The sequence below is a fragment of the Corvus moneduloides genome, chromosome 6 (genome assembly GCF_009650955.1).
Source record: "Corvus moneduloides isolate bCorMon1 chromosome 6, bCorMon1.pri, whole genome shotgun sequence".
NCBI classification, from domain to species: domain Eukaryota; kingdom Metazoa; phylum Chordata; class Aves; order Passeriformes; family Corvidae; genus Corvus; species Corvus moneduloides.
The window spans coordinates 55,032,864-55,047,521 of NC_045481.1; the positions used below are offsets into that span (position 1 = coordinate 55,032,864).

The 14,658-nt window shown below is 37.8% G+C and overlaps 1 protein-coding gene across 4 annotated transcripts in view; it reads left to right on the forward strand.

Annotated features, from left to right (window-relative positions):
* FAR1 (fatty acyl-CoA reductase 1) overlaps window positions 1-12,550 on the forward strand; it is a 33,890-nt gene extending 21,340 nt beyond the window's left edge. For all 4 annotated transcript variants that reach the window (XM_032110791.1, XM_032110792.1, XM_032110794.1 and 1 more), the window contains exons 10-12: window positions 5,997-6,126; window positions 7,399-7,526; window positions 9,569-12,550. In XM_032110791.1, coding sequence (XP_031966682.1) covers window positions 5,997-6,126; window positions 7,399-7,526; window positions 9,569-9,731 — 421 coding nt within the window. In that variant the 3' untranslated portion in view covers window positions 9,732-12,550. The remainder of the gene's footprint in view (window positions 1-5,996; window positions 6,127-7,398; window positions 7,527-9,568) is intronic.
* Window positions 12,551-14,658: the final 2,108 nt, after the last annotated feature.

The window sequence follows — 14,658 nt, forward strand, 5'->3', positions numbered from 1 at the left end:
TTGTGACTAAAACTCAACCTTTTTTTCCTGAGAACAGGTCCTCCAATTCAAAGTGACTTTGAACTTTCTAGCAAAAATGAGAATTGTTGGATAGTTTGGGGGTTTGAGGTAAAGAGAATTAAAAGATATAGAACAGGTGATCTTTGTTCTCGAGTAATAAATACTAAAACTATGTTGATCCTTATTTTTTTCCCACTGACGACCACCTTAGTATTTATATGAGGCTACATCCGTTAGATGATGCACTAAGGGTACCTGACTTTAAGTTTTGCACCAGCCCCCTCTTGCTTCGCTGTAAGATGGCACACAACGTCTTACCGTTATTTTTTAGGGATGTTTTGCTGAGATTAAAAGGTCGGAAACCATGGTAAGGAGGACAGGACTAAAAATATCTTGCCCCTAAGGTGGTGGAAGCTTGTAAAGAAGACATGGCCTGGGCACTATGTAGGTTTACTAACTAAGCAATAACAACCCAGTGGCTGCGTTTTGAAGAGTTTAATGGCTGGCCTAACAGTGCTGTCCAGGGGATGTCTTGGATCAGAATCCTCATCAGTCATTAAACTTCAGGAAGTGGCTTGTGTTTAAGTTGTTGTTACTTTTATAAACTGAAAATGGAAGGGGGGACTGAGCTTTTAATTGTGGATTATTGCTGTAGATGATACAATTTGACCTGGTGTGTTGGTTTGTATCATCTCAGCATTCCATTCCGTTCAGTTTATAATATTTAGGCCAGTATTTGGCTAACTAAAGCGGTGAAAATAATAGGCTAAACTAAATTATGTAGAAGGAATATAAGATACCACTTCAATTTGTTTCAGATTTGCTAAGCCATATATATATATAGTGACCTTATATATATATATATATATATAGTGACCTTAACTCACTGCTTATGTTACATTTTCACAAGTATTTGCCTGCAGACTATAAAACCTCCACGGTGGTGACAGCGTATTAATGCAAGCGAGTATTCATTTGTTGTCCTGTAGTCTAGGTCTGTCTTACAAGGAGGGTAAAAGCTCTTGTAACATGGTACTGGGTGAGTAGAAAGGAGCTGTGTGAGTGTTTTGTAGGGGAAAACCTCTGAGTTGCAACAGTGTAATACTTCAGAGCAACAGCCTAGGCAGCTGGCTGTGCCTGTATAATAATCTTCCCACATTAAAAAGTTTTAAGAGTGTCAACTCTAAAGAAGGTATTGTACATAAAAGTTCCTAGTTTCTAGGTTCTCTTGAATTTTTCGAGTTATTTTTAATAAAAATTGATAGAAATTCTGTGACAGATATGAAAACTTCATCACTCACTAAAATAGTTATACTCTAAATGCCAACATCCTGTTTTCCAAGTGGTTGTGAAGGAGTGCTGCCAGAATCTTGTCAGGCTTTGAAAGGCAGCTGGTCTGCTGAGTATTTGACCAGTGGGAGTAAAATAAGGCTGTGAATAATCATGCTGTCTAGAATATTTAGCTAAGTTTTATGTTCTAACACTGGGAGTGTTGAATCTTGTTTTTGCTTTTCCTGGAATTCTTACTTTATGTCTAAAGGTGGAATTTAGGACTTTTATGACTAGTGGTACAATTGGTGACATTAATACTTTACAGAACAGAAAATAAATTTTTACTGATATGAATATTCCTGGTTAGCTTACTATAAGAGTGATTGGATGAGTTTCTATTATAGGAAGCTATGATTTCCAGTTTGCAGAAAAGATGGCACATTGAACTAAACCAAGCTATTGTTCAGTCACAGCTTTTAAGTTGGCTACACAGCCCACTTACAGGAATGCAGCTTTCATTATACAGTGCTCCTCTCTTTTTTTAAAGCATTTAAAAATGGGAGCCTACAACAGGAGCAGTAAAAGCAAATGAATACCTAGAAATAGATAAGGTCTATGATCCTTCAGAACGAAACAATTATGTTAATAATAATAAAAATTAAAACCAAAAAACGTCCTGTTTTCAAAGCACTGACCTGTTGTAATCTTTCTGAAATATGAAGTCATTCTTTTGTACCTCACTTGTGGAAGCAATGATTTTGATGAAATGGAAATCTTTTTGCTGTTTTTGCATCTAGTTGAAGGTTCTTGAATTTAACAGTTCTCTGATAATATTAACAGGTAAGGAAAGGAAGAAATAACCTATATAATATTTCTTCCAAATTTGTGTAGAAAGAACATTTACAGAAGGGACTGGCATAATGAAGATTTAATATTTTATGCTAAATAATGCTCTAGCATTGTGCAGTTACATAAATAGGGGTGATAAACCTTGGCATTGAAATTTAAAGGTAGTGTTGTTGGTAGCTTGCCATATATACTTAGTTGCATAGCAAAGCTTATTAGTTGTCTAATTATCTTTAATACAAGGCATAGTTTGCTCCTGTAGCTTTGCATAGTGCTTGGCACAACAGAACCGTGTGTTATTTGAAAGCAGCTTGGGATATTTGAAATGTTAAAGCCTTTAAAAATGCACACCAAGCAGATCTTTCCAGTTGCTCTGAGTAAAAAGGATGTGACATTAAATATTTAAAGTTGTAGTTCAGCAATTTCTGCAGCAATTCTTCTGTTGCTGCTTCTTAGAAAGCTAAAGGAGAGGTGTGGTTGATGTATGGAGGGAGGTGTGAAATTAGGTCCTTTACATCTGTTATTTCAATTTAAATCTTCTTAAAACTGGAAGCACTTTTCATGTAGTTACTGTCTTACAAACCAGAAATGAGTTAAGAGCATAGTCATGTTAAATAGATCAATACATTTTTATCTCATTGAAGTGCTTAAATTGTGTGCTTAAAGGAACCACAGAGCTGCTGGAAAGATAAGAATTCAGTAGTGTGTCCTACACTTCAAAATTTACAGCCAGGTGAAAATCTGAACAAAGACAAATCTAAAAGCTTGTTCTATGTTTTTTTTAGAGGAGTTGTAAAAAAAAAAAATTATCTGTAATGCTTCTGCAGAAACTTGCAGACTGGAAGCATGTAGATCTGCTGAGGGGTCAGTCTGTATTTAGCATCAGGACTGTTTTTAACCTGGAGGCAATAGGTTGTGTGTAAGACTTCAAATTGCAGTTGTAGCCTTAAGCCAGGTCACTTTAAGTTGTCTGGCATAGAAACAAGCCCACCTAACGTATGGATGATTGAATTAAGTTGCTTAATTCCTGTGATGTGCTTCTCAAACTGTTGCAATGTGTTTGGTTTTGATGGCATTAAGGACTGCAGAAGTAGGAGGCAAAATTCTACCTTGAATCTGGGTGAAAGTCACCCAGGCTGGCTGCCTGCCACTAATGCTCAGTTCTGTGAGATGGTCCAGAAGTCTGACTTTTTCTGTCTTCAGCTGATGAAGAAGGTGTGATGCAATGACTGATCTTGTACTGACTGGTTATATATGGTGTTGATATTTATGACCTGTATGCAATGGCTATCTTTGGAATAACTAACCTTTAAAACTTCACGTTGAGGGATAAAGTTCCATTGTGCAACTTCATGCTCGGCTTTGAGTCGTGTGTGTTCCCATTTGCAGGAGGAATATGGTGCCATTGCTTAGCCTGCCAGAGCTACACAAGTGTCCACTAAAGGACTGACACTCACTGCTGACATCTCTCAATGTCACCAGGCTGCTTTTTCCTCTCCTCAAAGAAAAGTGTAGTTTCATGTTGATTTAGTGCAAACCAGCAAAGTGTCACAGAGAAGCTTGGTCCACTTCTGCCAACTCTGTCATTGATCGAGCAGCTGAGATAATGTGGAGAATAGGATTATTTGGGCTGATGGAGCAAGAAACTATAACCCTACAAGGAAAAACAATTTTTTCCTTGATGAGTTGAATCAGCTGGTTCTGTGGTCAGTCACTAAATCCAATTTGAGTTGGAGGGAGAGAAAAAAACCTCTTTTAAGCTTTTTTTTTTCTGTAATCAGATTAGCTAAGCTCTAAAATCATATCCATGAGCAGAGACAAAAAGAATCCCAGCAGAGGTTAGTCTTTGCAGTAGTTTAAATTTAGTTTGGGTTTTTTTTAGAAAAGAATGAAAACCAATGTCAGTGGCCAGAAACAAGTTCAAAATATACACTTACCAGATATTCATTTGCTCAATTAGTGTTTTGCAGGGGCACAAGATTTTTAAACTGTAGCAGTCAAAGCACTCTAAAATTCAGCTGCTCGTCCAGCTTAGCATAAGGGCACAGACTGGGAAGGTTCAAAAGGACAAGTCAAGTTAAATAATCTTCAGGCTGTCAGTGGACAGACCTCTGCAAAAAGGCTTAAATGCTGTTTAGCACTAATTTTATCCAGGCATTTTTGCTCCGAGGTCTTTTTGGCTTATCGGACCAATGGGATCTTTGCTTTCCAAGTTTTGAGTTATTTCCTAATTTTTTGACTTAACTAACATACTTTTTTTTTTTAAAGTTCTGTTTTGTCTTGATAGCACAGGACATGTTTTGGATGCAGAGTTTCTATTCCTAATTATTTCTGCATCAGAGAAGCTCTGGTTCAACTCAGCCCCTACTGTTGCCACCTTGCCCAACTGGTGAAACTATAAGCAGGTGTTTGAAAGCTTCTAGAGGTGCTGAGTAATAAAATCAGCTGATGGTGAAACATTTGAAGACAGTTGTGAATTAGTAGATATATTCCTATGAGGGTTAAGAAAAAAATTAGTGGTTTATATGCTTTAGAGATACTTGACATTTTTCAGTGGTCTCGGTGGTTTGTATTGCTCCATTCCATGAGAAGAAAAAGAGGAAATTTTAATGTTTTAGATACTGAGATACCAGCTGCTAGTGACAGTAAGAGACACTAATGCAATGCAAAATACTTTCTTTAGAGGTGTTTCTGGGACAATGTGCTATATCCTTTCTACAAGTATGAATGCATTAAGGCAGCTTTCAGAGAAAAATAAGTTTGTTTTTGTTGCTTCTGTGATCTGTATTGGCAAAATTTACCTTCAGGAAACCTTTTCCTGTTAGTACTGGGTTCTGCTTTCTTTGCCTCTTCCTGTACCATTGTGCTTAAAATGATCAGTGTCCTACTGTAAGGATCAAATTGGAAGCAGTTTTCCATTTCTGCGAGATGGAAATACCTTGAGCACCCAGAGCAGGAATTTAATGGCATTAGGCCATGTGGTACTAGTTAGTACTTATTAAAACTGAGTGGCTGTCTCTAGCACTTTGAAACTATTTTCTCATCATAAATGTGGAAGCTTTGCATCTGAGAAGCTGGATGACTTTTTTTTTTTTTTTTTTGGTCCACTTCAGATGGTATGATCAAAGAGAAACTTGTCCAAATTGATGCTTATAACATGATTTCTCTGTATTCCAAGTGATGGTTTTGTAGAGTTTCTTCCTCTTCATAATAAAAGATGATGGAAGGTATTTCTGCATATTTTGAAGTAGCACTGAACATGTTCTGCTATGATCTGTCTGTGCCCTTAAATATTTTCCTGCCCTTTGCTGGTGGTGTTTTTAAGCCTTGATCTCTTAGTAACCATAATAAAAACCCCTGTTCTGTTACAAAGATCTGGTCTTGCACAATGTGCAGGAAGATCAGGGCAACTTCCTCCTTTGTTTAAGGGGCAGGTCCTGCACAGACATGCTCTGTTGCAATTTGAGACTTCTGTCAAGTCAGACTGTTGGGTACAGCTAAATGCTCCAGTGCCCTGAAGGGAAAAGGGTTCCATCTCTGTGTCCCAAACTAGGAGTTACCAACAGAAGACAATGTATTGTTTCCCTTAATAAAAAAGAAGAAATGGTAATTTACTGTTGCACTGGGAAGTAGGATTAGGAAAAGAAAGACTGTCTGATAATTTCTGGTTCTATACAGATTGGACAGCCAAAGTCCACTTCAATACTATGCAGAAATATCCTATTGATGTAATATAACATGCTTCACGTACAGAGCAAGGGAGGATTTTTCGACATGGGGGTAGAGGGTTGGAGGGTAAAAAAATCTTATTGTCTATTTCACTTGTTTGAACTAATCTTTACCCATGTAACCTGTCCATTCCACGCTGCGGACTGTAGGATGATGAAGACAATAACACGTCTTCATAAGGCCATGATGTTATTAGAATACTTTACAAGCAATTCTTGGACCTGGAGCACTGAAAACATGACTATGCTAATGAACCAGCTAAGCCCTGAAGACAAAAAGGCAAGTGGCTGTTTGGTGTGGGCCTGGAGACTGAGAGGGGAGTAGCAGCTCATGAATTTAAGATAGAATAAGGACATGAGCTGTAATGTGGTAATGTGGAGCTAACCTAGCAGGAACTCAGCCCTGCACATTCCTGGTAGATCCTTTCAGTTGTGCCAAGGCTGTGTGAAAGGCTGCATCAGTGACATGATGAGAGATGATGAGAGGAAGGGCAGGGAGAAGTGAAGCAAGGATGACTTGAGGAAGAAGGAAAAGTTGTTTCTTCCCAGGTTTAACTTTACTCCCATTTTCCCTACCTCCTTCACCAACAATGGCTCAGGTGCCCCAACTGAATTTAAACTTCCCTTCTGCTATGATTTTGTTGGTTAATATTCAGCAGGATAAAAATCACCAGTTGCAGTTCTAAAACTCAGATTTCCCGTACACATTTGAACAGTTTTGTCATTCTTAAGATGTCTTTCCTACTGAAGCATTTCCCAGAATCAGTTCAGTAGTTACATTCCAGAAAAGCTGCCAGCTTTCTAAATAAGGTGTCTAAAAGTAGGAAATAAAATAGCTTTTGGTGATTTTTGTGTGGATGGTATTTCCACCCCTTCCTGTCCTCTTGCCTCCTAGCAACTTAAGTTCAGGAAAAATTTGAAAAACAAAATGCCAGACACCAGAGCTTTGAATTGTTCGTATTTTCAAATTGCTGCATTTTGTTGGGATTTAAACACTGTTACTCTAGAATCTTGAGATGAGGAGATCAATACATCAGTAAAAAACTTGTGTATCAAATTCATCATAGTTTTCTCTCCTGCAGAAGACACTCAGATGGTTGTATTTAAAATATAACTCTACAACTATAAGCACAGGTAAAAGAACCCTGCACTTACCAGCGACCTTGGCACAGAGCACTGTTTATTTTAGAGCATATTAGAATTATTTAGTTGCTTAAAAATTAATAACATACTAGAAAATAGTTATTTTTGGAATGGAATTCCTTACAGACAGTTGAAATGGGAAAACTGAGGAGTGGAGAGAAGAAAATTACTGCTGAGGAGGGAAAATAAAGCATAAAGTGATTGAAATTTGGAAGAGATGATGTCAGAAGCCGGTGGCTGAATCAAAAATGGGGCCTCAGTCTGGACTCTTTCTGGGATTAAGGATAGGATAACTTTCTTGTGGCAAAGACAGATTGGATTTATCTGGAATAAAGACATTTATTTTCATTTGAATTATATAGAGGTGAATTTTTAGGCGACTGGCAGTGAAAGCTTTTCTCTTACGCAGACATTTAATTTTGACGTTCGACAACTACACTGGGCAGAATATATGGAAAGTTACTGTCTGGGAACGAAGAAATATGTGCTGAATGAAGAAATGTCAGGCCTCCCTGCAGCTAGGAAACACTTGAATAAGTAAGTATAGTCTTAAATTATTTTATTTTAAGTATAATTTTATATTTTCTGTGTCCTGCATTTATCCAGGTTTGCTTTTCCATGTTATGACTTAATTGTTCTTAATAGCACCTGTTTAGGTTCTCCACAGTTCTTCTGTTCCAGTCCAGTGGTCTGAAGCATTTTCTAAAGGAAATTTGTTGCTCCTGAGTTGCTCCCAGTATTGATAGTTACAGTATCAGTCTGGGATTATGGTTGTAGCTCTGATCACTGGTGCGGATACTGTAATCCAGGTTTTTGATTTTACCCAAGTATCTTTTGGAAGGTCAAAGGTCCATGGTTACACAGGTCAGAATGGCTTGTTTGGGAGGTTTAATAGAACAATAGCTTTTTTGCTGGGAATGTGATCTTTTGAGGCAGGTGAATAAACAGGCAAGGGACTGTGCTTTAGAGAAGGACACTTCGATGTTGGTGCTCTAGGATGACTTCCTTAGCCTTTTCTCTGTGGCTTAATTCCTGCCATTTGAATGGATTGTTACTGTCCAGAATTTTATTAGCACAGTTGCCCTTGTTTTGTTCTTGGCTGATTCATAAAGGCAGCAGTAGAGGTTCTGATTTGTCTCTTAAAAGAGTGAAATAAAAATCATCTTGTTCTGCAGTGCTACGTCACGTCTGCAATCCTGACAGCACAAAGAGAAACAATCCAGGTCGTGGCTTGTGTTGTCATTCTAAAGACAAGGATTTGCAGCTGTGGAGTGGTTTGGTATATGTTAAAATCACAAATATGCTTGTGAAAAATGGTATCTGTGATCATGGTGGAAATAGCTAAACGAGTGTCCCCTTCTGGGTTGTTCGGTTTGGGTGGTTTTTATTTCTATTTAGATGCCATTAAAAAGTGCATAGAAATGATCACATAGTTGATCACATAATATCACATATTCTTTGTACAAAGGATCATACTGAAAATAACATGAGAAATAATCTTGTGTTGGAGAAGCATCAGGTTGCCCCCAGCTCTCAAGTTTGTAAGTGGATTGTTTAGCAAGAGGTTTAGATTCTGACTTACGTTTACCCTGAGGTATTAATTTGGTCTCTTTTGTTACCATCTAGTTCTTGACTCTAATCTGAATTTGGAGTCCACTGCCTTAGTGTTAACCAGGTTTGGCAGCCCAGGGGACATCTTTCTCTAGGGAACCACTGGGTAAATTTGTTCCTCAAATAAAAAAGTGTTGCTTTTGTAACATATTCATTTAAACTGGTTTTCTCTGCAAATAAGATTTGTAGAGGAACCCAGCCTTACCTGTAAACAAGATAAAGGCAGTATTTCCCTAAAAAGAGCTGCCTTTAAAATATAAATTGTCATGGTCTGCTGAGCTGAAGAATTGCTCTGTTTCTAAGAAATCTGAGCAAATTCTGGTTGCTGTTTTTCTTGAAGCTTCCATCTCTACCTGGGAAGAGATTGGTAAAAATCACAGTTGCTCTAAAAGGTCACATAGTTTATCCTGCACTTTAAATATAGTTCCCTGAGAAGGAAGGAGTTTAAAAGTGCAGTGAAGAGGCTGAGCTCCTTGGCTGGAAATGTCTCAAAAACCCGATGAGTTTTGATGATGGGGGTGAGGTGGTTTGGTTTTTGTTTTCTTTGTTATTGTCATCAGTGGCAGTTGGAGTTACTTCTATGTATTTATGAAGTTTTAAATACCTCGTGGGGAGGAGAAAAGTTCATAGTGTTAAATATTTTTTGGTGTGGTTGGCAGCCTTCTATAGGTAAGTTACCATTGTGATGTTGGCTTCAGGAGGTTTCCATCAAGCAGCTCTAAAGCAGAAGATCATGTGAGCAACAGGACTGACTCTGCTCCTTAGTTTTCATTCTGCTTTTCAGCAGTGAAAGGCCTTCACTGTTTGTTCTTCACTTACTTTCGTCATTCACCTAATACCACTGATAATGTATCTTGAAATGAATAGACAAATTCAATTCTATACCAGAAGTTAATTTTTAGGGTGTTCTTTTTTCCTCAGAGTCTTTGTACGTTGGCTCTTAATGATTCCTTTTTGTTTCTCCCCAGGTTAAGGAACATTCGCTACGGCTTCAACACGATTCTCGTGATCCTGATCTGGCGTATCTTTATTGCAAGGTCACAAATGGCAAGAAACATCTGGTACTTTGTGGTTAGTCTGTGTTACAAGTTCCTCTCCTACTTCAGAGCCTCCAGTACAATGAGATACTGAGAAAGAGAATTTAGCATTAGGACATCTATGCATATGGTGGTCTAACTGCACAAACCCTGTAACATGTAGTCATCTCACATTTCATAAAGCATAATTTCATTTTTAATTGAAGTGTGAAATAAACGGTATTTGTAATGTTAGCTGTGTATCTTCCTAGAGACAGAGCAAGTAAAAAGGGCAAGTGCCACATTTAATTGGGGTAGAAAAGCATTTCGATAACTTTGACTCTTTGACCTGGGGAAGACATATTAGACCACTGACCAACATAACTGTGCAATTTGGAACGTGTTTGATTGGAATCTGCCTTAACATGATTTTTTTTCTTTTTAAGTTTTACTCCACATAGAGCAAGATAAATATTGGCATAGTAGATACTAGTTGCTGTAGACCTATTTATTTGAAATTCTTCTAAATTACAAAGGGTTTTGCAAGTTGCAAAAGTGTATAAATGACTCTCGATCTCCTGAAATAAAATAGTTGAGGACTTCTGTAATTTCTTTTTAAGTTTTGCCACTTCTTCCCTTCCCCTCAGAGCAGGGATGCAGCAATGGTGCCTCCTTTGCTTTAAAAGAAAAAAGAAATTAAAAAATGAACCAACCTTCCTTATTTACTGAAAGGCCTTTTGTATATCTGGGCTTCAGAATGCACTTTGTGATTTGGTTCTGTGCTTGAACCTGGCTGTGTTCAACTTGCATTTGTGTCGGCATGAGCAATTTTCTACTCTGAAAGCAGAATTGATCCTAGCATTGAGCAGATAAAAGGAAGTGTAACTCAGTGAGGTGCATATAAAGTCATTGACTGTCCTCTTTTTAATGATTTTTTTTTTTAATTGAGAACACAGAGCCAGCACTTGATTGTTACACTTCTGACTTCAAAGGGTAAAGGTAATGAAAAGGAATTTGTTATGCTTAGTTGCTATTTATATTGCTGGTAATAGTAGGTGGACAAGCTATAGACTTTCATTAAGAGATACACCTGTTTTTAAGTTGTAAGCAATGTTAGCAAATACTTCAAGAATTAATAATTTTTAAAAAATCTCTGAACTGTTTAATTTGATGCATGGGCAACACCAATGCACAAACACACTTTCCCATCCCTGCCCTAGTAAAACCTCATTTCACTGGGCAAGCAGAGTAAGATGCACCTTACTCCAAAATGAATAAGTGTTAACAGTTCTTCCATCTATCTTTTAACTTAAATGATTAGGTTTAAACCCGAAGAAATCTGGGGTTTTTCTGCATGTTACTTTGTTTCAGGAAAACATTTGTAAAAATGGCAAGTTGTAACAAAAGATTGAATCCTTGTTTCTTTACTCCAAGGCAATACATGAAGATCCCTTTAAATTTTGGTTGCACAGATTTGAGAACACTGTAGTGTTCCACTAATTGATGCACTGACCAGCACCCTTGCCCAGTGTTTGTTCATTCAAATCAGTTTGTACTGATGAATTTGTTCTTGAATCTGCCTGGAAAGGCAAATAATGACTTAATTACACAAGAACTATGTTATACTTGCCCTTGGTAGTTTTTTGTCCTATTGAATTGAATTTGTAAAGAACTTATTTTGCTATTCTTCTAAAAACTGTTACTTTAAAGAGAACACCTTTCCTTCAGGTGTATATCTCATTTTGAAAAGATAATGGCTTCCTTGTTGAAGCTAAATATTCTGTAGTAAGTAGTTAAGCTGTAATTCCTTTTTAAAATTACTGGTGTATATATAAAGCTAGCGATGAAAAGCCTAAATGGTCTAGGACCACACCTTGTGTGAGAGACCTTTGACTGTGGCTGAAATCAATTAAGGCTTCTGTGCTTGGAGATGTTACACTCTAATAGATACAGTAGGTGTATTACATTTTTAGCTGCCTCCCCAAGTATCTTACTATACCTGAGAGTATGCTTAAGCATTCCCAAATTAGAGACTTTTCTCAGAGGGGCTTCCTGTCCAGTGACATCCCTTGTCCCATATTGGCACATGGCTGAAGTTTGCAAAAGATAAGTATATTCTGTGAAACAATTCACAGAATTCTCTTCATTCTGTGAAACAATTCACTTACGAATGTTGGTTGTTTCTAACTATAAACATAATATATGAGCATTGTAACATGATACTTCTAATGTTGATTTGTTAATACTGAGATAAACTATGAATCCAATGATCCGATTCCTTCTGGTCCAAAACACTGCTTAGAAATTTAGTCTTTTGGATAAATAACAAAGAGAGGGATTACTTGAAGCCTAAGCATATTTAACCTCTACACTAAACATTTGCCAATTTAGAAACCCGTTTTTTCCCCTCTTTGGAGACTGTTGTTCTGTGCCCTATTGGTACCTTACACCAATTCATCATCATCCTATTGAACTGACAGTAGATTCAGTGTCACATTTATTCTGCTGGTTTTGTCACTTCCTGTGGTCAGTCTGTGAAATTCTACCTGGAACTATTGGGCTTTTTCCATGTGGGAGCCCTGTCCCATTGCAGTGCTTCCCACCGGTGATTGCACATGAAGGATGTTGGTCACAAATATACTGGAACTATATTTTGGTCCATGAAAGCAGACTCAGTGTTTTGACTAGCAAGTTACAGGAGGGGTATCAGCTGGTTAATAGGAAGAGACTGAAACAACATTATCACTGAACTGTTACTGGTATTTAAATTGGGGACCAGGAAAAAAAATTACATTTTCCTGTAATGTTTTTCTCTGCTGTAGGAACAGATGTTTGGAAACAAATGCTAAATCTGTGAGCTTTTATAAGACATAAACAGAAATATTGGGTGCCTTTGTTTGTAAACCAAAAATAAACAAATCCCTTGAAAGTGTTGTTATGGTGTTCACTGTATCTTTTTATGTTGTTTAGTCTTATTCGTGGAAAATACCTGGGTAATTGAAATGCCATTTTAATATACATGAACATGATCTTTTCCTTTGTGAGAAACTGGAAATCAAGTTATTGACTAATGCTGCATTTAAAAAAAAAAAACAAAACAGAAAAATTTCACACTCACCAAACAAAACACAAATTGCAGAAAAGCCACCAAACCCCCACCATCTAAACCTTCCTGGGGTGATTCCAGAACACATGGTGAGGTATCCCTGGTCGTGGTGATTTTTGTGTGTCGGCCACTTTTCTGATCGCTGTCCTTGCTTGTTCATTTGTGCTATTAGTTTCACGTTTATTTAAATAGTATAAAGCCACCTGCTTTTTCATATGGTTTAAAAAAGGTACTGTGGTTTTGCAGAAGCTTTAGGATTAACATTTCAATCAACTACAGTTATTTATGGCATCTACATTTTGTGGTGAGGGTTGGAAAGGTGGCATTAAGTTAGCGAATCACCAAAATGCTGTGGGGTTTTTTGGTTTTTTAACCTTTATATCTTGGAATATTCAGTTTTCACAGATTCCTCCTTTTTTATCAAGAACACAATCCTACAGATGTGCAATCTGTGGTTTGGGGTCTGCCAGCTTTAAACATAAGCTTTCCTTTAAGACTTAAACTACCAAACAGAGATGGATTTTGTTGGTCTCAAATTCAAACTTAGAAGCAAGGAGCAAAAAAGTTTTAAGATGCTGTCCCCTATGTCTTGTGCTCTTGAACATTTTGCCCTCTCTTCATAGTACAGTATTAAATCCTACATTGTTCAGAAGCAAAGAAGAGGTTTGTACAGGTAACTTGGATTGAGAAGCACCCAGCACTGAGCTGGGAAATAAAACTTCGAGTACTTGTGTGTATTTCCCAGCCTATTGAGCAGACTTGAAAACAGAAATGAAGAAAAGCCACAAAAGAATCACTCCTCTGGAGAAATGTGTGTTTAAGTGTATATTTGTCAATCTCTTTGTGCTGAAGCACGTGCAGTTTTTTGTCTAGCCTGGAGACATTGACTGTGTGTTTGAGTAAATCTCTAGAAACAGTGACATAGTTCCAGCAGCGCTGGTATGAATTGTCAGCTCTTACTTTCAAGATGTGCTGTCCCATCATAAATTTAGAAGCGTGGGTTGACAGGTCTCACTCATGACTTTCAGTTCCAGGTTTCCTTCCTCTCTTGCAGGTATTGCTCAGCCCTTCAGGCAGCCCTGGCCTCCTTTCTGCCCGCAGAGCTCTGCGAGTTAAAGGTTGCGTAACCGAGCTGCTGCTCTGCCATCTCGAACTAAATTTAACCCTGCTTCCACTTGCAAGATATTTATAAATGCTTTCTCCTTAATGTTATCTCAGTGCTTTTCTTCAGTGCAGGAGCTTTAGCTTTCCCTGCTCCACAACTATTGTAACTCACTGATAGGTAATTAGTAATTATGCAACTGTCTCTTCTGGAGTATGGAACAATGACAGCTTTGAGCAGCTTTTATTCATGCTATGGGAAGTGGGAGAAACCATGACTAATTGGTGAAAGCAGAAGTTCCAACACATTGATGCACTGGAATGCTCAGAGCCATGGGCCCTAGGTGGGGTGAATGGGACTTTCTTTATCCTTGATTCTGTTACAGGCATTAACCTCAAGTGTTGGGATTGTTACCATAAGCCTTTAATGTCATTCTAATTGAACTGTTATACCTTTGAGGATTGTGTGTCTGTAGCTACTCTTGCTTTTGGAAAATTCCTGGCCTGACGTGGAGAAGCAAGGCCTCTTTTGCTTCTTGGAGAGCATATGGGAAAAAAAAAAGTTGCCATAGATTCTTGGAAATTAAAAAAAGAAAACCACCACTTAGTTACAATGTGTAGAATGAACATTAAATCTTAAACTGCCCTTGCCCCATATGGTAGGAGTTTCTGCTGTCCTCTGTGTAGCAGTCCAGTCCACCAGCAGCAGAAGGTAGCTGTGCTATTCTTGTTTGCATCAACAAACATCTGATTTGCCACTTTAGTGAAAGTTATTCAGTACTTAGACACTATTAACTTTCATGTATCATGTCAGCCTTAATTCACATTCAAGATG